General features: G+C 47.8%; 1 protein-coding gene across 3 annotated transcripts in view; it reads left to right on the top strand.

The window, feature by feature from the left end:
- LOC143974111 (E3 ubiquitin-protein ligase TRIM32-like) overlaps positions 1–25,989 on the top strand; it is a 76,658-nt gene that overhangs the window by 25,335 nt on the left and 25,334 nt on the right. For all 3 annotated transcript variants that reach the window (XM_077475193.1, XM_077475194.1, XM_077475192.1), the window contains one exon: positions 16,722–17,261. In XM_077475193.1, coding sequence (XP_077331319.1) covers positions 16,722–17,261 — 540 coding nt within the window. The remainder of the gene's footprint in view (positions 1–16,721; positions 17,262–25,989) is intronic.

Below are 25,989 nucleotides of genomic sequence, written 5' to 3'. Positions count from 1 at the left end.
GGTATTTAGTAAGAGGCATGGTGAGCTTTTTGATGTTGTCATTTTTTCCCACAATTCTTTGCAAAATTAAGATTTTTCTTTTTTTTTCTTTTTTTCCCACAAAATTGTCATTATAATAGGTTATTTCTCTCACATGGCATGTGTATAACACAAATCACACCCAAAAAAAAATTCTGCTACTCCTCCTGAGTATTACAATACCACATATGTGGGACTTTTCACAGCCTGGGCCACTTAGAGAGACCCAACATGCAGGAAGCGCCATCACGTGTTCTAGGAGCATAAATTACACATCTAACTTGTTGACTACCTATTTCACTTTTCAAGGCCCTGGAGCACCAGGACAATGACACGTGGCACTGATGACACTTATACGTGGCACTGATGACAGATGGCACTAATATGTGGCACTGATGACAGGTGGCACTTATACGTGGCACTGATGACAGATGGCACTAATACGTGGCACCGATGACAGATGGCACTAATACGTGGCACCGATGACACGTGACACTGATGACAGATGGCACTGCTAAGTGGCATTGATGACACGTGACACTGACAACAGATGGCACGTGACACTGACAGGTGGCACTGATGACAAATGGCACTGATACGTGCCACTGATGACAGATGGCACTAATATGTGGCACTGATGACAGATGGCACTATGTGGCACTGATGACACGTGGCACTGATGACACGTGGCACTGATGACAGATGGCACTTATACGTGGCACTGATGACAGATGGCACTGGGGACAAATGGCACTGACAACAGGTGGCACTGGGGACAGATAGCACTAACAGGTGGCACTGGGGACAGATAGCACTAACAGGTGGCACTGGGGACAGGTGGCACTGGGGAGGATGGCACTGGGGAGGATGGCACTGGGGCGGATGGCACTAGGCGAGGATGGCACTGGGGCGGATGGCACTGGGGGAAGATGTCACTGGGGCAGATGGCACGGGGGGAGGATGGCACTGGGGCGGATGGCACTTTTTTTTACTTTTTTTTTACTTACGGCCGCTGCAGCCGTTCATCTCTCCCTTCTCACACGCTGTCTGTGTGAGCAGGGAGAGCGGCGCTGAGAGATGATCTCATATGTTTACATATGAGATTATCTCTCATTGGACACGCCGATTGTGCTGTAAACGGCCGCTGTGATTGCCCGTTTACAGCGATCTGTGACTGGCTGTGTCTGAGGGACACGGCCAGCACAGAACTTCCCCGATGCGCGCTCCCGGGAGCGCACATTGCGGAAGTAAACAGGAGGACGTCCAGGGACGGCCTCCCGACAGTTAGCGTCCGCTCTGTAGCCGTCTTTCGGCTATAGGGCGGGCGCGAAGCGGTTAATAGAAAAAGGATGGGATGTATTATGACATAAATAGAAAAGTTTAAACGAAAATGATCTCACATGTCAGGGCATACAGTTTACAGCAGACCTTTACTTTTGCAACATCAACATTAACTAGGGATGGGCTCGATGTTCGAGTCGAACGTAAGTTCGACTCAAACATCAGCTGGTAGTTTGTTCGTAGAACAAACGAACATATGGGACGCTCGCGGCAAGTCCGCTCACCACGTAGCGTCCCATAATGCACTGCAAGATTGCAATGCATTGATGGCTTCTGATTGGCCAAAGCATGAGCCATAAGAAATGGTTGCACATCCAGAACTTCCGATTGCCTTTTATTTTTTTTCAAAAAGATAACACCAAAGACAACTTGTGTTATCTTTGGGAAACAAAATAAAAGGCAATTGGAAGTTCTGGATATGCAGCCATTTCTTTCTTCTTTCCAGGTTTCCAATGGAGATGGGCCAGGGCTAGCACTCTGCAAGATACTCCAATCAGCCTTATCTTTATACACCTGGAGCAGCAGTTCTTTTTTTGCCTTTGGGCAGTTATGGCTCAGAGTTTAAGTCCATGTTCCACATTATATAAGGCTGCTGCTTACACGGCAACCATATATAGTGAATAAATATGAATAAATAGAGATTAGGCAGGTAGTTGTAATGTGCAGTGTAGTATATATAATACAGTGGAGGGTATATAGTGCAGTCAGTGTAGTATATATAATACAATGGAGAGTATATAGTGCAGTCAGTGTAGTATATATAATACAGTGGACAGTATATAGTGCAGTCCATGTAGTATATATAATGCAGTTCAGAGTATATAGTGCCATCAGTATAGTATATATAATACATTGCAGAGTATATACTGCAGTCATTGTAGTATATATAATATAGTGGAGAATATATAGTGAAGTCAGTGTAGTATATATAACACAATGCAGGGTATATACACTGCAGTGCAGAGTATATAATAGAGTGTATTTAAGTGGTCATAAGGGGAACCCTATGACAGAATTAAGACAAAAAACAGTGTGGGGTCCGCCCCAAAATCCGTACAAGGCCCTTTGGATCTGGCATACATTTTAAGGGGAACTCCACACCAAAATTGTAAAAAGAAAATGGCTTGGGGTCCCCCCCAAAATCCATACCAGACCCTTATCCAAGCCTGCAGCCTGGCAGGCCAGGAAAGGGAGGGGACGAGCTCCTGAACCATACCAGGCTGCTTGCCCTCAACATGGGGAGGGCGCTTTGGGGTGTCCCCCAAAGAACCCTATCCCCATGTTGATGGGGACAAGGGTTTCATCCCGACAACCCTGGGCGGTGGTTGTTGGGGCCTGCGGATGAGGGGCTTATCGGAATCTGGAAGCCCCCTTTAACAAGTGGCCCCCAGATCTCGGCCACCCCCCCCATGTGAAGGGGTGTTAGGTATTATACCTCTGCCCATTCACCAAAAAAGTGTCAAAAAGTACAGACCACAAAAGACAGTTTTTGACTATTCCTCTATTAACCACTTCCTACCCATCACTGGCACCCGCGATTGCCGGTAACAGAGCCGGGATGTGGATGTGTGTGTGTAAACATACAGATCAACGTCCTGTCAGGGGAGAGGAGACCGATTGTGTGTTCCCAGTACAGAGGAAACACCTGCCCTTGTGAGTCCCCTCCCCCTATTAGAAGTTAGAATCACTCCCTAGGTAACACATTTAACCCCATGATCGCCCCCTAGTGTTAACCCCTTCCCTGCCAGTGACATTTATACATGTGAATGTCGCAAAACAGTGGCAAAAGTGTCCAATGTGTTCTCGGCAATGTCGCAGTCACAATAAGAATCGCAGATCGCCGCCATTACTAGTAGAATTTTTTTTTTTCATAAAAATGTCCTAAATCTGTCCCCTATTTTGTAGACGCTATAACTTTTGCGCAAACCAATCAATATACACTTATTGCGATTTTCTTTACCAAAAACATGTAGAAGAATATATATCGACCTAAACTGAGGAAAAATTCGTTTTTCTTTTTTTTTTTTTAATTGGGATATTTATTATAGCAAAAAGTAAAAAATATTGTGTTTTTTTCAAACGTTTCACTCTTCTTTTGTTTATAGCCCAAAAAATAAAAACCACAGAGGTGATCAAATACCACCAAAAGAAATCTCTCTTTGTGGGGAAAAATTTTTTATTTCATTTGGGTATAGTGTTGCATGACTGCGCAATTGTCATTCAAAATGCGAGGGCGATGAAAACTGAAAATTGGCCTGGGCAGGAAGGGGGTGAAAATGCAGTGGTTAAAAAAAAAAGTGTTCCGCGATGTACATCCATCTTCAATCGTGCCTCCCAACGGACCCTAAAAAATAGAAAAAATGGCTTTTTCGCTTTGACAGCTGTCATACGGGCAAGGGTGGATACACCCGGTGACATAACCCAGTGATCCCCTTCTGACATCATGTGACAGAGTAGTTTTTCCATTTTTTATATTTTTCATGTCGGTGAATGTACGGCTGGATACTTTTTTTTTCTTTTTTAATAAAGGAATTGTCAAAAACTGTCTCTTGTGGTTTTTACTTTTTTAAACTTTTTTTGGTGAATGGGTAGGCATACAATGTACCTGATACCCATTCACATGGGGGGGGGTCAGGATCTGGGTGCCCCCTTGTGATAGGGGGCTTCCAGATTCCGATAAGCTCCCCGCCCACAGAGCCCGACAACCACCGCCCAGGGTTGGAGGGAAGAGGCCCTTGTCCCCATCAACACGGGGACAAGGTGCTTTGGGTTGCACCCTAAAGCACCCTCCCCATGTTGAGGGCATGTGACCTGGTATGTTTTAGGAGGGGGGGCTTGCTTGTCCTTGCTTGTCCCCCCCTATCCTGACCTGCCAGGCTGCATGCTCGGATAAGGGTCTGGTATACATTTTTGGGGGGGGATCCCATGACAATTTTTAAAAGAAATTTCTTTGTAATACATTACAGCCGCGAGCAAGTTAAAATTAAAATGTTTCCTTTAGAAATGTAATTATTGCTGTGACATGTTTCATTTTTATTGTTTCACTTTAAGCATCATTAAAATCACTGCTCCTGAAAAACACGATTGTTTTAAAAACTTTTTTTTTTGCATTGATAAATGTCCCCTAAGGCAGTTTCAGGGTCCCCATACACTTTTATTGGCAAAAACTTTTAAAAAAGCCTTTAAAATTAGGACTTTTGATTTTTCATGTTCATGTCCCATAAACTTTAAAGGGACTGTAAACCCTCAAGGTTTTTCACCTTAAGGCCTCATGCACACGGACGTTTTTACAGCCGCTTTTTTGAGCTTTTTTTGCAGCTTAAAAAGGCCTGTCCATGTTAGTCTATGGCTTCATGCCCACCTAGGCCTTTTTGAGCTGCAAATGGCATAGGCGTTTTTAAGCTGTAAAAAAAACCCAGGACCAGTGCGTTCCGTGGCGTGGAGCTAGAGCTGGAAAACGCGCAAAAACGCGCATAAACGCGCAACATATTTTCTTTGTTTTCTGAGTCCTATAGCCAAGAGATGTGTTTCTTAAAAAAAGCTACTTAACGCTAACGCTAAAAAACGCGCAAAAACGCCAATGCAAAAACGCCAATGCAAAAACGCGGTAAAAATGGGGGGCTGACATCCATCGGGCAGCATTGTATACCTGTATACCCGCCGTATAAGACGACCCCCAATTTTTGGGCATTTTTTTTAAGTGTAAAAGGTAGTCTTATACGCCAGCAAATACAGTACATCTGTCTGTAGATTGTTTTACTTGTAATTCATACTGTATATGAAGCAGGAGAAAGAAGCACATCTCTGCTTAAAGTGGAAGTAAACTTCCATTGATTGTTTGTACCTATAGGTAAGCCTATAATAAGGCCTACCTATAGGTAGTGTAAAGATCTCCTAAACTTGCACCATTTAGGATATATTTACTGCATTTGCAGCCGATGACATCATCGGAGCATGCAATTTGAAAGAATGGCCACCTGAGCCCTGTGCTGTGACTGGCGGGTCCCGTGCGCATGTGATGTCACATGGCTCCAGCCAGTTACACAGCCAAAGTCCGCGGACCCAGAAGGAAGATGGGCAAAGATGGATGCGGCCTCCAGCGGTGACAATGAGGGCTTCGTTTGCAGGTATGTTTAACATAATGTACTAGTACTAGCACTGCCTTTACTTTGCAGGTCAGGGAAAACAAAATAAAAAAGACAGCTCTTTACTTCCTCTTTAACCACTGCAACACTGGAAAATTTGACTGCTCAATGACCAGGCCAATTTTTGCGATACGGCACTGTGTTGTTTTAACTGACAATTGCACGGTCGTGCGACCTTGTACCCAAATAAAATTGACGTCCTTTTTTCCCACAAATAGAGCTTTCTTTTGGTGGTATTTGATCATCTCTGCAGTTTTTATTTTTTGGGCATTAAACAAAAAAAGAGACAATTTTGAAAAAAACACAATGGGGGTTATTTAAGAAATGCAAATCGACTTTGTACTGCAAGTGCACTTGGAAGTGCAGTCGCTCTAAATCTAAGCCCCTGTACACACGGTCGGAGATTTCCACAACCAAATCCATCGGATTTTGCCCGTCGGATTTTGTCCGTCGGATCTTGTCCGAAACTGTTGCATACACACGGTTGGACAAAGTTGGCGAAAAATCCGATCTTTCAGAACGTGATGACGTAATTTCGTTACGATGGGACTACATTCAGGCTAGTAGCCAATAGCTTTGATGTAGGAATTTGATCTGAGCATGCGTGGCACTTGGTCCGGTCAAAATTCTCTACACATGATCGGAGTATGTCCGATCGGCCCAGTTGGTCGGGAAATATTTCCAACATGTTGGAAAATTGGGTCCGACGGATATTCAGACGGAATCAGTCTGATGCATACCACACACAGTCAGATTACCCGACGACACGGTCCGATAGGACACATTCCGACGGATTCTCCGACCGTGTGTACAAGGGCTTAGGGGTAGATCTGAAATGAGTGGAACCTCTGCTGATTTTATCATCCAATCATGTGCAAGCTAAAATTATGCCCCCCCTCGGATCTACAGCGACTTTACTTCCAAGTGCACGTGCAGTGCAAAGTGGAGTTGCCTTTAGTAAATAACCCCCAATATTTTGTACTTTTTGCTATAATAAATATACCCGATTTTTTTTTTTTTTTAAAAGCTATTTTTTTTCTCAGTTTAGGCTGATATTTTCTCCTATATATTTTTGGTAATAGAAATCCCAAATAAGCGTATATTCATTGGTTTGCACAAAAGTTATAGTGTCTACAAAATAGGGGAAAGATTTATGGCATTTTAATTATTATATATTATAAAAAAACGCACTAATTACTGTGTAAATGTCACTGGTAGAGAAAGGGTTAACAGTAAGGGGTGATCAAGGGGTTAACTGTGTTACTTGGGGAGTGATTCTAACTGTGGAGGATATGACTGACTGGATGAAGAGAGCGATAGTTGTTCATACTAAGTAACAACAGATCGCTCTCCTCACCCCTGACAGCACGGAGATCTGTCTGTTTACATTGAAAGATCTCTGTGGGTAAGCCCCCTAGTGGTCAAAAGGCGAGCTGACATATAGCCACTATGATTCACCCAGGGGATCCAACCTGCTGCAGTATAACTGGTTAGGAAGGGGTTAATTAGTAGCTTGGAAAATGTGCATGAATGAATTCCTGACTAGGAATGGGCCGAACACCCCCCTGTTTGGTTCTCAGCAAAACTTCCGAACAGGGGAAATGTTTTAACACGAACGGCGAACCCCATTAAAGTCTATGAGAGCCACACAGGAAAAATCAAAAGTGCCCATTTTGAAGGCTTATATGCAAGTAATTGGCCATAAAAGGGTATGGGGATCTGGGTACTGACCTGTGGGACATGTATGAACATTTAAAAAAAAAAAATGTTTAAACAATTGTTTTTTCAGGAGCAGTGATTTTAATTATGCTTAAAGTGCAGCAATAATAATGAAAAATTCCTTTAAATATAGTGCCTGGGGGGCCCCCTTAATGTGCCTGTAAAGTGGCGCATCTGTAGTATGCAGAAAAAACATGCTACAGCAAAAATTACATTTCTAAAGTAAATAAAACGAGTCAAATGCTATTTAAAAAATACAGAAAAAAAACTCCATGTCAAAATGTAAAACAAAAATGGCGTGGGGCCCCCCCAAAATCAATACCAGACCCTTATGGGGCATGCAGCCCAGCAGGTCATGAAAGGGGAGAGGACGAGCGAGCACCCCCTCCTCCTGAACTATACCAGGCCACATGCCCTCAACATGGAGGAGTGCTCTCTCTCCCCCTCTCTCTCTCTCTCTCACTCGCTCTCTTGCTCGAGCTTGCTCTCTCTCTCTCTCGCTCTCGTCTTCCCTTTTTCTCCTTCTCCCTGTTTCCATCTCTCCTTTCCAACTAAAAAATAAAAATTGATGGGCACAGAAGCTTATATTTACCCTATATTAGACTTCAGCTAGTAGAGTGAGCCTGACTGAGTGGTCTCCCTTCACTCATATGCAATTGTTATGTATAAGGGCCAGTTACATGCAGTTCCGTTTTTTCTACACCAATACAGTCAGTTCCGGTCAGTTTCCAGTCAGTTTGTGCACCAGTGCAGTCAGTTCCGGTCAGTTTCTGCACCAGAAACTGACTGGAAACTGACCAGAAACTGACTGCATGGTGTGAACTAGACCCATTGGAATACATGGAAAACACTGGGCATGCATTTTTAGTGCAGAAAAAAAGCACACGGAACTGAACGGAACTGCGTCTGGTGTGAACTATCACTAATTGTTGTGCTTAATGCGCTCGTCCCATTCTATATGCAATGCAATGCTGTCTTGACATCTGTAGGACTCTAAGCCCAGTGTATTATAAACCTTTTACTCCTCCAATTACCCTTAACCACTTCCCGTAACCCACCTTAAACAAATGACTGGACTACATATGGATTAAATGGCCATCTGGCCGTAATTTATTTAACAAATCTGTTTCATAAATAACATAAATAACTTTAAAATAACCGTAAACCTTCCCAGCCTTTAAACGGGTCATGGGTACTAGCATAATAACATACTGGTCACTGCGAACGACTTTTGAACTTTGACCTCTTGACCTCCAGACGGAATCCCCTGTCTCGGAGGCTATACCTAAATCGTCGCAGTGACCTACCCCTTTTAACCCTTCCAGGTTAACCCCTCGTAACCTGGAAGTACCAATAAACCACCCCCATCCATGGATGGGTACAACAGTTTACTACCCGTACCTCCCATTGTTACCTTAAAACTGCCAAAGAACCGCCTGGCTCCCCTTGGAGCACTAAAAAACCTCCCAACAAACGACTCTCACTCTACAACTAGGGAGGGTGGGTGGGGATCACTTCCTCCTCCACTATGTGACTGAGCGCAGCACGTACTGTAATCACGGAGCTACGCGCTAGGCTCCGCCCCTGGCTCCGCCCACCTGGCCTCCTTAAAGCGGCCCTGATCTTCCCTAAAGACGGCGACTGTGCAGTCCAGCACATGTCATGCCGTCCCTGCGCCCACCCCCTATGGCTGCTAGCTCCGGGACTCTCTTGACATCTGTAGGACTCTAAGCCCAGTGTATTATAAACCTTTTACTCCTCCAATTACCCTTAACCACTTATCGTAACCCACCTTAAACAAACGACTGGACTACATATGGATTAAATGGCCATCCGGCCGTAATTTATTTAACAAATCTGTTTCATAAATAACATAAATAACTTTAAAATAACCGTAAACCTTCCCAGCCTTTAAACGGGTCAAGGGTACTAACATAATAATATACTGGTCACTGCGAACGACTTTTGAACTTTGACCTCTTGACCTCCAGACGGAATCCCATGTCTCGGAGGCTATACCTAAATCGTCGCAGTGACCTACCCCTTTTAACCCTTCCAGGTTAACCCCTCGTAACCTGGAAGTACCAATAAACCACCCCCATCCATGGATGGGTACAACAGTTTACTACCCGTACCTCCCATTATTACCTTAAAACTGCCAGAGAACCGCCACAGCCCGAAAGGGGTAAAGCCTTACCCTTTTGGGCACCTCCACACTCGCAGCCCTCGCTGAATGCCCTCTTGCAAGCCTAACGTCCACAGATCCGTCCCAACGTCATTCAAATGAACGCCATCACTCATCAAATACCTCCACGTTTCCATTTCTAATTCCCTATGTCTGACTGCAAGGCCCCCATTCCTGATGAAGAACTTGCTGACCTCCTTGTTGACCTTCACCCTGGCCCGGTCTACCTTCTTGTCTGATAGGGCCCACCTCCAAGCCATCCTGCCCACGATGTCCGACCATACCATAACCATATTAGGGTAAGCACCCTTTAATCATAAAAAAAAATCACATTTTATGTCCCGGATGAGATCTCTCATCGACCTGGCCCCCATGTCATTGCCCCCCACATGAAAAAGCAACACATCGGGTGACCTGTCCAGGCGTGAGAACCTATGCACTTCTCCAAGCACCCTGTTCCACCTCATGCCAGGGATCCCAATCCAACGAACTTGCGCCTCCTGCCTCGGTATGCGAAGCTGCCTGCCGTTCGGCCGCATATCCCCTCTCTTTGCTCCCAAAAAAACATATGAATGGCCCAGTATCCATACCAAGCCCACTTCATAACCTGAGGAGAAATAAAGATTAACACATATGAAAAAAACACTAACAAACCCATCTGAACCCCCAGCCCAAAACTTGAAACTAAGAAAAAATTACATTAATCTAACAGCTGCGGACGGACATACAATTTAAACCTGTCCGAGTCCCACCTCCCAATTCGCCTAACCGCCTCGACACCCAACCCCGCTCTAGAAGCCTCGGTGGCAGCCCCAATCCTGAAGGAGTGAGAGGAAAAATTGGTTGGGTCAAAACCCGCCGCCACCACGCGCTTACGAAAAACAGTCACAAAGTGCCATCCAAATGTATTAGGAATGGGCCCGAGACCGCCGGCCGCACCGCCAGGAAGCTTTCCACAGCCCTAACAGGGCAGAGTGCCACCTCCCCTATCCTGGCCAACTCCACTCGCAACCCCCTACCCTCCTGGTCGGTCTTAGACCGCCGAATCAGGATTCTAACCCCAGCCTGGCCCAGTTCCACATCCTCCCGCGCCAAACCCCCCGCAACCCGTTTTGACGGGCTGACCAGTTCACTAATCCGCAATGCCCCAAAAAAGGCGAGGGCGAAAGCCACACAGAAAAGGGTTCGCTCATAGGCCGAACTACAAACCCCCACCACAGCCCGACTCAGGGCACAAAGAAGGTCGAAAGAGACTGGTCGCCTCCTGTCCCTCCTCTTGTGCGCCCGCCTGTAGCCTTTCACTGCTTGTCTTAGCCAAAATTCCTTCGTGAAGTCCCGCTGACCCAAAAAAGCCAGCCCAGCCAATTTCCGATCAATGGTGACTGCCGATTCCCCCTTATCCAGAAAACCACTAATGAAATAGAACACCGCCTGAGCCATGCCCGCATCACCCGGGGCCATGCCGATAGCTGCCAAACAATCCGACCATTCACGCCACACCCACGTAGCCTTACACACAGATTGCTCTATCCAGCTTGCCGCTGTTCTAGCGCAATGCTCCACAACCCCGTGGGGCAGTCGATCCCGTGATGCTCCGCCTCCGGTGCCAGTCCCCGAAACCTGTCCCACTGAAAACGAGACAGAGCATCAGCAATTGTGTTGTCAACTCTCGGCAAATGCACAGCATAGATGAAAGCATTCACCTGTAAACACCGTAAAACCAAATGCCGAAGAAGCCTGACAACCGGCCCTAAGGCCGCCGTCAGCCGATTCACCACCTGCACCACCCCCAGATTGTCGCAATTGAACCTCACTTTCAGGTTACGAAACGCTTCCCCCCAAATTTCAACCGCCACCAAAATAGGGAACAGTTCCAACAGCACCAGGTTTTTTAACAACCCCGCCTCAGACCACTCAGACGGCCATTGTGCCGCGCACCATCGTCCAAAAAAACGCTCCGAACCCCGTGGAACCCGCAGCGTCCGTGAACAATTCCAGGTCAAAATTACTGATCGGGCCGGACATCCACAGTGCCCGGCCATTAAAGGTCTCCAAAAACCCTTGCCAGACTTCCAAGTCCGCCCTGTGATCCTGATTGAGGGTCACAAAATGTTGGGGGGACCGGATACCAGATGTAGAAAACCCGCCCCATGGGCATGATCCGACAGGCGAAGTTCAACTTCCCTAGCAGCGACTGCAACCGCCGCAGTTGCACCTTACGCACTCCAATCATCCCACGCAGTTCCTCCTGAAGTGACGTCAGCTTGTCCAATGGTAACCTGCACTCCATTCTCGCGGAATCAATCACGATCCCCAAAAATGTGATGCAGGCCTTGGGCCCCTCTGTCTTCCCAGGAGCCAAAGGAACTCCAAAGCGCTCCGCCAAATGTTGCAGCGTCCCCAAAAGAGCACCGTGGTGCCCGCTGGGCCAACACATAGGAAGTCGTCCAAATAATGGACTACCGAGTTGATGCCCGACACGTCACGGACGACCCACTCCAAAAAGGAGCTGAATTGCTCCCCTTCTTGAAACACTTGGAGAGCGCATGCATACCTCCGCACCCGAACATAAGTGCTTGAACCCACAGTTGGCCCCAAACTTACAGGTGCCTGCGTTAAACTGCCAGCAAAAACCCCAACGTTTTTCGGTCGGCTGCCCTGAGGTTGTCGAACTTCCGACCCCCGGCTGAAAAAACGGGTTAGGAGCCCGCGCCGCTGTCATGAGCTTCATCCACAGGCTAATATCCTTGTGATCCCAGCGAAGAGACGGTCGGACTGCCATACGTTGTCTAAACTGCTCATCATAACGAAGCCAAGCCGTACCACCATACGACCTGTGCGCTTCACTGATGGCTTCCAAATACACGAACAGCGCCGAACAGTGTTTTCCGGTGTCCGTTCTCCCACGACGCTCGCCAGGATCGCGAATGCCTGTAGCCAGTTGGCAAATGTGCGCGGGATTAACCTGTACCGATGCTTCTCCTCATCCTCCTTCTTCCGTTCCTCAGGCTTCAACCTATCTAGGTTGAACTTCTCCAGCGGCAACAAGGTGAAAATCTCGATGTACTCACCTTTCCAAATCTTCTCTTTCACCTCTGTCTTCAGGTGTGCTCCGAGAGGGCCCTCGAAGCAGACGTATACCTCACTCTTCGCCGCATCCGCCAAATGGACAGATTCAGCCGTCTTGTCAGCCTGTTTAACCGTGCCCCTATCCGCTGGGGCCCCGGCTAACGGCTCAACCACCGATGCCCCCGCGTAACTGGCGGGGGCGGGCTGCACCCCAGTCACCTCTCCAGCTGTGCCGGACACAGGCGTATGCGCCTTGGACCACGCGTGAGCCGGCCCGCCCGCACCCCGCTGTTCAAACTTTTGCACTAAATCTTTGAGTCCCTGCAACAAACCCCCCAGGGCCTCCTGACCCGCCTGACCGCACTCCCTCTCCCCTGCCACAGGGAGGTCTGCTCCGGGCCCCACAGCCCCGACTCCACCCCCAGCAGCTGTACCCTGCGGGCTACCCCGTGCAAGTAAATCCTGTAACAAGGAAGAAAAAACATTAGTGGAAGCACACTCACCGGGCTGCCCAGGACTGGGCCTTGCAGCCGCCTGGTTCGGACCCACCGCTGCCGACCGGACCTGGTCGTCCCCTCCGTCCGACTCCGACAGTTCCCCTTCGGACCTTCCGCTATCGAACTCCAGCTCCCTGCGAGGAGCGCAAACTCCAGATGCACCAGCTCCCCCGTCCTCGGATCTGCGGTGTATGGGGCGCGACTCCCTCCTTCCGTGGCTGCCCGCCGCGCTCACCCGTGGCGGCGAAGCACTCCTCCACCTCCCTTCCAGCCGGCTGCTCCTCTCTGGCGTCACCTCATAGGCCCCCCCGGCGGCATGGCGCCCCCTATGCCCGCCTCTGGGCTGCCTGGGACTGGGGGCCGCATTCACGGGCAGGACCCCCACCCGCTCAACCACCTGCTTCCACCGCCTGGGCTGGCTGTTGCCACCCGCACTGCTTGTGTCCTTTAGCCGTCCCATGCATCGGCGCCTGGCCGGGGGCGCCGAGCCCTGTGAAGCCCCTGTCTCTCCCAACGCAGCTGCCTGGCCTCTCCTTAGCCCACTCCTCCCGGCTGACCTGGAGGCTCTCTGGCCGGAGGAGGCCGCCACCTCAAGGGTCTGTGATGTCCCCGCCGCTCCTGCGTCCCCCCCAGGGGTGCCGTGCGCCCTGTGATGGTGCCCCCCGGGCCGGCCTCTGGGCTGTACCGCTCGGGCGGCCTGGATCGCCGCGCCCGAGGTGTAGCCACCGCTCCCCCGCCGGCCGCCACCTCCCCCTTAGCCGTCATGGCCGCTATCTGGGCCCTGAGCCATGCGGCGCCCCAACTGGCTACCGCTGACCGCAAGTCTTCCAAGAAATTGTCACCTGCCGCCATGGTCACGAGTGCCGCGCTGTGCTGTGCTGCGCCGAGCGGGAGGGTCCGATCACTTCCTCCTCCGCTCTGTGACTGAGCGCAGCACGTACTGTAATCACGGAGCTACGCGCTAGGCTCTGCCCACCTGGCCTCCTTAAAGCGGCCCTGATCTTCCCTAAAGACGGCGACTGTGCAGTCCAGCACATGTCATGCCGTCCCTGCGCCCACCCCCTATGGCTGCTAGCTCTGGGACTCTCTTTTTGTTTGTATCTGTGTCACATCTTTAAATAAAGAATTTAAAAAAAACATGGAGAGGTGAATGCTTTGGGGTGGGGGGGGGACAAGGGCCTCTCCCCGACAACCCTAAGCTGTGGCTGTCGGGGTCTGCGGGGGATTATCGGAATCTGGAAGCCCCCTTTAACATGGGGGCCCCCAGATCCCAGCCTCCCCCTATGTGAATGGGTATGGGTACATCGTACTCATACCCATTCACCAAAAAAGTGTCCAAAAATAATAACCACAAGAAATAGTTTTTGACAAGTCCTAAAAAAAAAAAAAAATAGTGTCCCTCAATGTAAATCCTCGTCAATCACAACGCCCGCTGGACCCGAAAAATAGAAAAAAAAAAAAAAAAAGGGTCGCCTCCTGGGAGGCCTTTCGCCGACTGCTCTACGCTTTGACATTTCTTATATAGTCTATGGATGGAGCCACCCGGTTACATCACTTGGTGGCACCACCCCCTTCTGACGTCAATTTTTTAGTAAAAGACTTGTCAAAAACTGTTTCTTGTGGTTATTACTTTTTGACACTTTTTTGGTGAATAGGTAGGGGTATGATGTACCCGATGTCCATTCACATGCTCCCCCCACCCGCAGACTCTGACAACCACAGCACAGGGTTGTCGGGAAGAGGCCTTTGTCCCCATCAACATGAGCCCCCTCCACCCCCAAAACACCCACCCCCCCATGTTGAGGGCATGTGGCCCAGTATGGTTCAGAAGGTGTTCGCTCGTCCCCTCCCCTTTCCTTACCTGCCAGGCTGCATGCTTGGATAGGGATATGGATTTTTAAAATTTTGGTGTGGGGTTCCCCTTAAAATCCATACCAGACCTCCACTCCCTTGGTCCCTGTGACTCTGCTCTTTCCTGGTTCTCCTTCTGCCTATCTCAGTACACTTTCAGTGTCACATACAACACCATCTCCTCCGCTCCTCTTTTGCTTACTGTTGGGGTGCCCCAAGACTTTGTCCTTAACCTTAACCGCAACATTTCCAGAATTCACCCCTTTCTGACTAACGACACCTCAAAACAACTTATTCACTTCCGTCTTGACTACTGCATCTCCCTCCTCACTGTCCTACCTTTACACAGGCTATCCCCTCTTCCAACTATTATGAATGTTGCTGCTACACTAATACACCTTACTAAACAATCCGTGACTGCTGCTCCTTTCTCACAGTCTCTTCATTGTCTTCTCATACCCCATCGTACAAAATTTGAAATACTAACTAGAACATCGCCCCCAGCTACATCACCAACCTCATCTGCAGATATTGCCCAAATTGTCCTCTACGCTCCTCCCAAGGCCACCTGCTCTCTAGCTCCCTTGTTGCCTCCTCCCATGCTTGCCTCTAGGACTTCTCCAGAGCCTCTCCCATCCTCTGGGACTCCCTGCCCCAATATGTTCGCTCAGCTCCTATCTTGTCTTCCTTTTTGCCGGTACTTGACAACTCACTTATTCAGGGAAGCTTACCCCGCCTCCACTTAAGAACTCTACCCAAGTCACCTCCATGAGATCATCTCCTGCAGCTATTAACTTTTGTACCACCTCCCCCTCTCTTTAGATTTTAAGCTCCAAGAGCAGGGCCCTCCTATTCCTTCTGTATTGCAATCCTACTGTCCCCCTTTATATTGTAAAGCGCTGTGTAAACTGTTGGCGCTATATAAATCAAAAGCACTGAGATGATTATAGGCTTAAGAGGGTAAGCAACTTTTGCTCTCCTTAGTCGCTCATAAATAGCTCTGGCAGAACACATCAGGTGAATAAGAAAGGTACGGCTTTACCAAATTTTTTACTACAATACATTTAACAGATGAAAACAAGAATGTGGCCTAAATATGATGCTTAGGTCCTATACAGTCACTGACCATTGGAGTAAATAAATGCAAAGTCTGCCAACAGGGACCCATTAACCTGGCATTGGAAGGCTTGACCATCAAATTAAGGTATTTGTAATCCAATGGAGGGATAAGGTTCACAATGTATTCTAGGGTGACTCAGGTGTCCATTGAATGTCTTCCTGACAGCAGTTTATAGTCCAATTCAGCAGACTCAATGATGGCTGTAAAACAGGCTGAGATCACATAAACTGGGTGGCTGCAGAACAGGTGCCTCTGTGCCACTGGCCAGTCTTTCAGAGGTCAGGCACAATGGGACTTTCCTCTCCAGTCTACACTTTCCTTTCAGGTCACTTTGTGGATCTACGTTTCTGCACCACAGCCTTGCTTCTATTATACTTCTTTCTTGGACTCACTTTGCTTTCCTTTCCTGTGACACTCTTCCAACCTCTCTGCCCTCTCCAGCAGGTCTGTTCGCCATCACCAGATAGATAACAAGGATTTTATATGCAATATAGCTGCAATACCTTGGCTGTACAGCTCCCATTGTCAAAAGGGTCCGTTGGCACATATTTCTGTAGCTAATTTACAGTGAGATCTTTTTTCTTTCTTTAGAAATATAGAGTAAACATAAGCGCATGAGACAGCATTGGTAAAGTATTGTTTAAACATGATGTGGGGCCTTGCACCCTGTACTTTTTATTTACTTGCTATATTAGAAAATAATAATAGTTTTACAATAGTAATAGAATAGTAGTATAACTCTTTTAAATTATATCTTAATCCCATTTTCAATCTAGAAAGCAATGCATGAATTCAATAAGGAATGGAAGCTTTCAGGTATACAGAGGATCTTCTACAATAATCTTGTTGGAGAATGGGGAGGCTTTGGCTCCGAAGTTGGGAAATTCATTTGGCCTACAAGCGTAACAAACACTTTAGATGGTGATCTGGCCATTAAAGATACAGGCAACCACCAAATCCAGATCTTCTCTCTAGAAGGACACCACAAGCAAACATTTTCATATGGGTCTGAAAATACCAAATGTCTTGGAAATGTGGCATGCACAAATGAAGGTCTTCTTCTTGTGTCAAATGGATCTAAGGGTATTAAAGTATTTACTAAGGAAGGGGAAATGATACATATTTTGAAATCATCTAAAGCAGATTGGAAGCATTCTTATGGGCTGGCTGTAATGCATTCCAACAGTATTGCAGTGACTGACTGGACAGATGGGGGCAAAGTACACATTGTTAGTGTGGACTGGCGAATGAACGCTGTTTTGAAGACGAATGTTGTTGATGGACTTCATAGACCGGAATACATTGCAGTTACTAAGGTATGTAAAATAGGACTGGTTTAAGTGAAATTTTAATTAAGCACAATATAAAGTTACAAATAACTGTTAATGTAATATTGTTGCTGGTATAGAGGCTCAACAAATGTATTTGCAAGCAATATAAAGTGCCTTCAAAAAGTTTTCATACCTCTTGAAATATTGGGATTTTATGTGATAGACCAACACAAACTGACACATAATTGGGGAGTGGAATGAAAATGATAAATGGTTTTCAAAATTTTTTACAAAAAAAATCTGAAAAGTGTAGCTTGCATTTGTATCCAGCCCTCTTTACTCTGATACCCCTATAACTAAAATCTAGTGGCAACAATTGCCTCCAGAAGTCACCTAATTAGTAAATAGAGTCCATATGTGTGTAATTTGATCTCAGTATAAATATAGCTGCTCCATGAAGCCGTCAGAGGTTTGTTAGAGAACCTTAGTAAACAAACAGTATCATGAAGGCCAAGGACCACATCAGACAGGTCGGGGATAAAGTTGTGGAGAATTTTAAAGCAGGGCTAGGTTATGAAAAAATATCCCAAGCTTTAAACATCTCACAGAGCATTGTTCAATCCATCATCCGAAAAATGGAAAGAGTATGGCACAGTGTTGTCCACCTAAATTGAGAGGTCAGGCAAGGGCAGTATTAATCAGAGAAGCAGCCAAGAGGCCCATGGTAGCTCTGGAGGAGCTGCAGAGATCCACAGCTCAGGTGGGAGAATCTGTCCACAGGACTACTATTAGTCGTGCACTCCACAAATCTGGCCTTTATGAAAGAGTGGCAAGATGAAAGCCATTGTTGAAAGAAAGCCATAAGAAGTCCCGTATGCAGTTTGTGAGAAGCAATGTGGGGTACACAGCAAACATGTGGAAGAAGGTGCGCTGGTCAGATGAGACCATAATTAAACTTTTTGGCCTAAAAGCAAAACGCTATGTGTGGCGGAAAACTAACACTGCAAACCCTACCCTAATACTACATCCCCACCGTGAAACATGGTGGTGGCAGCATCATGTTGTGGGAATGCGTTTCTTCAACAGGGACAGGGAAGCTGGTCAGAGTTGATGGGAAGATGGATGGAGCCAAATACAGGGCAATTTTAGAAGAAAACTTGTTAGTTTGCAAAAGACTTGAGACTGGGGCAGAGGTTCACCCTTCAGCATGACAACGACCCTAAACATACAGCCAGAGCTACAATGGAATGGTTTAGATCAAAGCATATTCAGGTGTTAAATTGGCCCAGTCAAAGTCTAAATCTAAAGACCTAAATACAATAGAGAATTTGCAGCCTTAAAAGAATTTGCAAGACTTAAAAATTGCTGTGCGCAGATGCTCTTCATCCAATCTGACAGAACTTGAGCTATTTTGCAAATGGGAATGGATAAAAATCTCTAGATGTGCAAAGTTGGTAGAGACATCCCCAAAGAGACTTGCAGCTGTAATAAGGGGGTTTAACAAAGTATTGACTTGGGGGGGGAAATACATACACTGAACGGAGTGTAATGGGGGGGGGGTGGCCCTATCAGAACACAATAGCTCAGCTGGGGAGATAACTGTACTAACATTGGATTGTTAGTACAGTGGCTCTGACCTGAGCTGTCATTTTTTTTTCATTCAGCCCGCTGGGTTGAAGGAAAAAAAAAAATTGTAGTGTGTATGAGGCTTTTCTCCAGGTCCAAACATACCTTTAGTTCCTCAATTCATTATTTGCATGAATGTGAGCCATAAACATTGATGGCTTTTAACAAGCTATATTTCTATGGTTGGCATCCATACCCCACAGTCACAGATTTTTGGCTCCAAGGAGTCTCCAAGGGCTAGCCGGCTGTGGGAAGGCTAGGCCAACCAGAACTTTGGTCAATTCACAGGTCTAATAAATGTTAAGATGAGCAATTTTGGTAATAAAATGAAAATTTTCAGCATTCAAAATTTATATTTTGTGTAGTGCAGTTTCCCCTAAAAATCACAGTTGAGGCTTTATTCACATAAGGCAGTGATTTGTGGAGCAGTGTTTTTCAGCAAATTGAGGGTATGGTAAAGCAGGCACTGACCTAAAAAGGCACAAGGAAGCATTTCTATATATCCTAATTTCCTGCCTTTAAAGTATCAGAACAGTGCAGTATTCAGCCAGAACTGCAGGTTTTTAGAGGGTCCTGATTAGGGATGAGCCGAACACCCCCCGGTTCGGTTCGCACCAGAACTTGCGAACGACCCCCGCGTTCGGCACGAACGTTAGAACCCCATTGAAGTCTATGGGACTCGAACGTTCGAATTGGAAAGTGCTAATTTTAACGGCTAATATGCAAGATAGTATGCTAAAAAGGGTTTGGCGATCTGCCTCCTGCCTCAGGGGACATGGGTCACTGCAAAAAAAAGTTTTAAAAACTACCGTTTTGGCGGGAGCACTGATTTTAATGACGATTAAAGTGAAAAAAAAAGTGAAATATTCCTTTAAATATGGTGCCTGGGGGGTGTCTATATAGTATGCCTGTGAAGTGCCACGTGTTTCCCGTGTTTAGAACAGTCCCTGCACAAAATGACATTAAACGGAAATAACACCATTTAAAACTGCTTGCGGTTTTAATGTTATATCTGGTTCCTGCAATATGGTTGAAAATCATTCAGAAAAATGGCATGGGTAGCCCTCCCTGCCCATTACCAGCCTATTTGGGTCTTGTACGCACATTAAGGGGAACCCTGTACCCATATTAAAAAAAAGGAAATGCGTGTGGCCCCCAGGCCCTATATACTCAGAACAGCAGTATACAGGCGGTGCAAACAAGACAGGGACTGTGTAGGTTTGTTGTGTTAAGTTGAATCTGTTTGTCATTTTCAACCGGTACATTTATAAAGTGTAGCTCCAGTCAAAAAAAATATCTTTAAGCTTTTTGGAAAACATAGGGAAGGGTTATCACCCCTGTATAATTTGTTTTGTCGTCCATCTTTTTTCATCTCACTTGCTGTTGTCTCCTTCCGTTTGCAAGTAGGAGATGTTTGTAAATTGGATGTTTGAAAGTAGGGGCCTGCCCTATATGCTCTGCAGAAATGGCGGAACAAGGTGTTGGTTTTGCAACAACATTGTAAGCCCTCAAAGTGACTCTTGGTGGCCGCTGGAGCGCCCTGCTGTGAACGATTATATCAAGAATTGTAATTACATGCCATTGTTGAACAGTGGTAGAAAAATTGACCTTTGGTGGTTGTGGTGCTGGTGCCACAACACTATAAGTCCTCACAGTTACTCTGGGTGGGCACAGGAAGGGGCCCTCCTGTGAAATATTATATCAAGAATTGTAATTACATGTCCCTGTTAAACAGGGGCAGAAAAATTGGGCCATCACACTGCAACCTCTGCCATACACTCTAGTTTTTTTGCAGGAATTAGCCCTGCTGCAAAGCATTGCATCAAAAATTTTACTTAAACGCCCCTGTTAAACAGGGGCAGAAAAATTGGGCCTTAGGCACTGGTGCCATCACACTGCAACCTCTGCCATACACTCTAGTTTTTTTGCAGGAATTAGCCCTGCTGCAAAGCATTGCATCAAAAATTTTACTTAAACGCCCCTGTTAAACAGGGGCAGAAAAATTGGGCCTTAGGCACTGGTGCCATCACACTGCAACCTCTGCCATACACTCTAGTTTTATTGCAGGAATTAGCCCTGCTGCAAAGCATTGCATCAAAAATTGTACTTAAACGCCCCTGTTAAACAGGGGCAGAAAAATTGGGCCTTAGGCACTGGTGCCATCACACTGCAACCTCTGCCATATACTCTAGTTTTTTTGCAGGAATTAGCCCTGCTGCAAAGCATTGCATCAAAAATTGTACTTAAACGCCCCTGTTAAACAGGGGCAGAAAAATTGGGCTGCTGGCATCACCCAGAACCAAAAATGTTCTTCCAACATATCAGCGGAGGAGGAAGAGGATAGACAATCAACATAACAGGACAGTCACTCAGCATCAGCATAGGCAGTCTTGAAGGGATGTGGTATTTCAAAAAAAATTATTCGGTTACATCAGCTTCAGGTGCTTGGTAGCTGTGGGTGATCCAAGACTGATTCATCTTGATGAAGGTCAGTCGATCAACTGATTCGGTGGACAGGCGCACCCTGTGATCGGTAACGAAGCCACCAGCAGCACTGAAGGTGCGTTCCGAAAGAACGCTGGATGCAGGACAGGCCAGTAGCTCAATTGCATACTGTGCAAGCTCTGGCCAGTGATCCATCCTCAAGACCCAGTAAGCCAGAGGATTTTCAGTGGGAAAGGTGTCCAAGTCTGACCTTGCCCCTAGGTATTCCTGCACCATGTAAATTAGACGCTGGCGATGGGTGCTGGAACCAATCATACCTTGGGGCTGCGGACTAAAAAATTGTCTGAAAGCATCAGTCAGACGGCCACCTTCTCCACCGCTCCTTCTGACTGATGCCTCAGCAACACGTTGTCCAGGACCAGGAGTTTGTGACCTCCCAGTCTCTGGGAACGCGTTGCACAGAGCTTTCTGCAAGGCCTCCCGGAGATGTCTCATCCTCTGCTCCCTCTGCGATGGCAAGATAAGGTCGGCAACCTTACCCTTGTACCGTGGATCAAGGAGAGTGGCCAGCCAGTAATGGTCCCTCTCCTTGATCCGAAGAATACGAGGATCCTTCCGCAGGCTTTGCAGGATCAGGGAGGCCATGCAGCGTAGGTTAGCTGAGGCATTCGGTCCGGAGTCCTCTGGGTCACTAAGGACAACATGATCCGCAGCTACCTCCTCCCAGCCACGTACAAGTCCACGTGTTTCTTGGGACTGTAAATCATCCCTATAAGACTGCTTCTGCTGATGCTGAGTGCCAGCCTCCACCTCCATGCTGACACAATCATCCTCCTCCTCCTCTTCCTCCTCCTCACCCTCTTCCTGTGTGATGGGTGGCACAGCAGGAACACTGTCTGGATAAAGGGGGCCTTGAGAGGCAAGGAAGTCCTCCTCTTCCTGCCTCTGTTCTGCCTCAAGTGCCCTGTCCATTATTCCACGCAGCGTATGCTCCAAGAGGTGGACAAGAGGTATAGTGTCACTGATGCATGCACTGTCACTGCTCACCATCCTTGTGGCCTCCTCAAACGGTGACAGGACAGTGCATGCATCCCTGATCATGCCCCACTGGCGTGGTGAGAAAAAACCAAGCTCTCCTGACCCTGTCCTGGTGCCGTAGTCGCACAGGTACTCATTGATGGCCCTCTGCTGCGTGTGCAGCCGCTGCAGCATGGCCAATGTTGAGTTCCATCTGGTGGGCATGTCACATATAAGGCGGTTCTTGGGCAGGTTCAACTCCTTTTGGAGCTCAGCCAGCCGAGCACAGGCATTAAATGATCGGCGGAAATGCACACAGACTCTCCTGGCCTGTTTCAGGACATCCTGTAAGCCGGGGTACCTGCCCAAGAACCGCTGCACCACCAGGTTAAGGACGTGAGCTACACAGGGCACATGGGTCAGTTGTCCCTGTCGGAGGGCGGAGAGGAGGTTGGTGCCATTGTCGCAAACCACCATTCCTGGCTTAAGCTGGCGTGGCGTCAACCACCTCTCGGCCTGCCCCTGCAGAGCTGACAAAACATCCGCCCCAGTGTGGCTCCTGTCCCCCAAACAAACCAGCGCAAGCACGGCATGGCATCGTTTTGCCTGCGTACTTGCGTAGCCCCTGCAACGCCTACGGAGCACCGCTGGTTCTGAGGACAGAGCACTGGAAGAGGCCATGGAGGAAGAAGAAGAGGAGGGGGTGGAGGAGAGAGGTGTGTCACAACCAATAGTAGCATTTTGGAGGCGTGGTGGCGGAACAACCTCCAATACTACTGCACCTTGTCCTGCATCCTTCCCAGCAGCCAGAAGAGTGACCCAATGGGCCGTGAAAGACAGGTAACGTCCCTGTCCATGCCTGCTGGACCATGAGTCAGCGGTAATATGCACCTTACCGCTGACCGCCCTGTCCAGCGAGGCAAGGACATTGCCTTCCACATGCCGGTAGAGAGCCGGAATTGCCTTCCGTGAGAAAAAGTGGCGTTTGGGGACCTGCCACTGAGGAACCGCACATTGTACAAACTCACGGAAGGGGGCCGAGTCTACCAACTGAAAAGGCAGCAGTTGAAGTGCTAGCAATTTAGCCAAGCTAGCATTCAACCGCTGGGCATGTGGATGGCTGGGAGTAAATTTCTTCCGCCGGTCCAGCAGCTGGGGCAGGGACATTTGTCTGCTATAATCGGACGTGGATGTACCACTAGCAGAGTTCCCGGAAGCACTTGGCTGTGACACACCTAATTCTACACCTTCATTCCTCTCAGAGCAGGTTTCAGAGAGGACTGAAGGTCTAGTGGGGTTGGAGATGCCAGCTGATGAGGAGCAAGGAGAGGTCCGCTTTGTTCTTTGGTGTGGGTCTTTGAGGTATGCTTGCCAACGAGCTGCATGGCAGGTCAACATATGTCTGGTCAAGCATGTGGTGCCCAAGCGGCTGATGTTTTGGCCACGTGAGATACGCTTGAGACATATGTTGCAAATAGCAGCGGTGCGATCTGATGCACTCGTCTCAAAAAAGGCCCACACCAAAGAACTTTTAGAATAACGCGCAGAGGAAGCGCTCTGCGCAGGCGGAGCTCTACGGTGTGATTCAGTCGGTGTGCTGCCCCTAAGCTGGCCCCCGGAGGGCATCCTGCCTCGTTGGACATGTGCCTCCTCCTCCTCCTCCTCCTCCTCCTCCTCCTCCCTCCTTCCAGGCACCCACGTGGAGTCAGTGCCCTCATCATCCCCTCCCTCTTCATCGCTGTAGCAAACCTGGCAGTATGCTGCAGCTTGTGGAACATGACTGCCAGATTGCTGTCCTTCTTGAGCATCCCCTCTCTCTGTGCTCACGCTACTGCCTTCCTCTAGCTGAGTGTCATCATCAGAGCCCACCAAACACTGGGCATCCTCCTGGAGCATGTACCCAACACTGTGCTCAAAGAGTTCAGGAGACTCCTCAGGAGGACGTGGTGGGTCTAGGGAAGGAGTCACTGATGATGACATTGAGAGGAGGGACGACGATGTGTTAGCAGCTGCTTTTCTACTACCCTGAGACTGGGTGAGAGAGGATGAGGAGGATGAAGAGGGCTTGGTCATCCACTCTACCAAGTCGTTGGCATGTTGCGGTTCAACATGTCCAGCTGCAGAAAAGAAGGACAAGCATGTCCCATGGCCACGTGCTGATGACAATGCACCGCGTCCCCGACCAGCACTGTTGTCTCTAGACACAGAGCCTGCTTGCCCTCTTTTATCGGCTCGCGCCTGTCTGCCTCTCCTTGCTGGCCTTCCAGACATGGTAATGGCCTGAAGGGAGTTGGGTAAAACAGTAGTTGGGTAGTTTATATTGTGCTGGAGGCACACAACACCCACTAACTCCTGCAGATGCCTTTTTTATAGAACAGCAGAGTTAAAGGGGTATATACAGATGTATACTGTGCTGTGCTGGAAGCACACACAACTTCCAATAACTCCAGCAGATGTCAATCGGGCCCAAATAGAGAACAGCTATGTAGGTGGATAATAGCGGTATGTACTGGGTACAGAGCAGGCACACAGCACGCACTATCTCCTGAGTGACACTGCTGACTGCAAGCTCTATTGTTAAAGATGGACCACTAGCTATATAGGTGAGGTGAATATCACGGTGTATACTGCGGTCAGGGCACGCAGACAATAACCAGAAAACAGCAGAGTTAAAGGGGTATATACAGATGTATACTGTGCTGTGCTGGAAGCACACACAACTTCCAATAACTCCAGCAGATGTCAATCGGGCCCAAATAGAGAACAGCTATGTAGGTGGATAATAGCGGTATGTACTGGGTACAGAGCAGGCACACAGCACGCACTATCTCCTGAGTGACACTGCTGACTGCAAGCTCTATTGTTAAAGATGGACCACTAGCTATATAGGTGAGGTGAATATCACGGTGTATACTGCGGTCAGGGCACGCAGACAATAACCAGAAAACAGCAGAGTTAAAGGGGTATATACAGATGTATACTGTGCTGTGCTGGAAGCACACACAACTTCCAATAACTCCAGCAGATGTCAATCGGGCCCAAATAGAGAACAGCTATGTAGGTGGATAATAGCGGTATGTACTGGGTACAGAGCAGGCACACAGCACGCACTATCTCCTGAGTGACACTGCTGACTGCAAGCTCTATTGTTAAAGATGGACCACTAGCTATATAGGTGAGGTGAATATCACGGTGTATACTGCGGTCAGGGCACGCAGACAATAACCAGAAAACAGCAGAGTTAAAGGGGTATATACAGATGTATACTGTGCTGTGCTGGAAGCACACACAACTTCCAATAACTCCAGCAGATGTCAATCGGGCCCAAATAGAGAACAGCTATGTAGGTGGATAATAGCGGTATGTACTGGGTACAGAGCAGGCACACAGCACGCACTATCTCCTGAGTGACACTGCTGACTGCAAGCTCTATTGTTAAAGATGGACCACTAGCTATATAGGTGAGGTGAATATCACGGTGTATACTGCGGTCAGGGCACGCAGACAATAACCAGAAAACAGCAGAGTTAAAGGGGTATATACAGATGTATACTGTGCTGTGCTGGAAGCACACACAACTTCCAATAACTCCAGCAGATGCCAATCGGGCCCAAATAGAGAACAGCTATGTAGGTGGATAATAGCGGTATGTACTGGGTACAGAGCAGGCACACAGCACGCACTA

This window comes from Lithobates pipiens, unplaced genomic scaffold (genome assembly GCF_037356315.1).
Source record: "Lithobates pipiens isolate NorthernLeopardFrog02 unplaced genomic scaffold, aLitPip1_a1.2 Scaffold_13, whole genome shotgun sequence".
Lineage (NCBI taxonomy): Eukaryota > Metazoa > Chordata > Amphibia > Anura > Ranidae > Lithobates > Lithobates pipiens.
The sequence above is the reverse complement of the archived record's forward strand: the minus strand, read 5'-3'. Positions and strand labels throughout refer to the sequence as shown.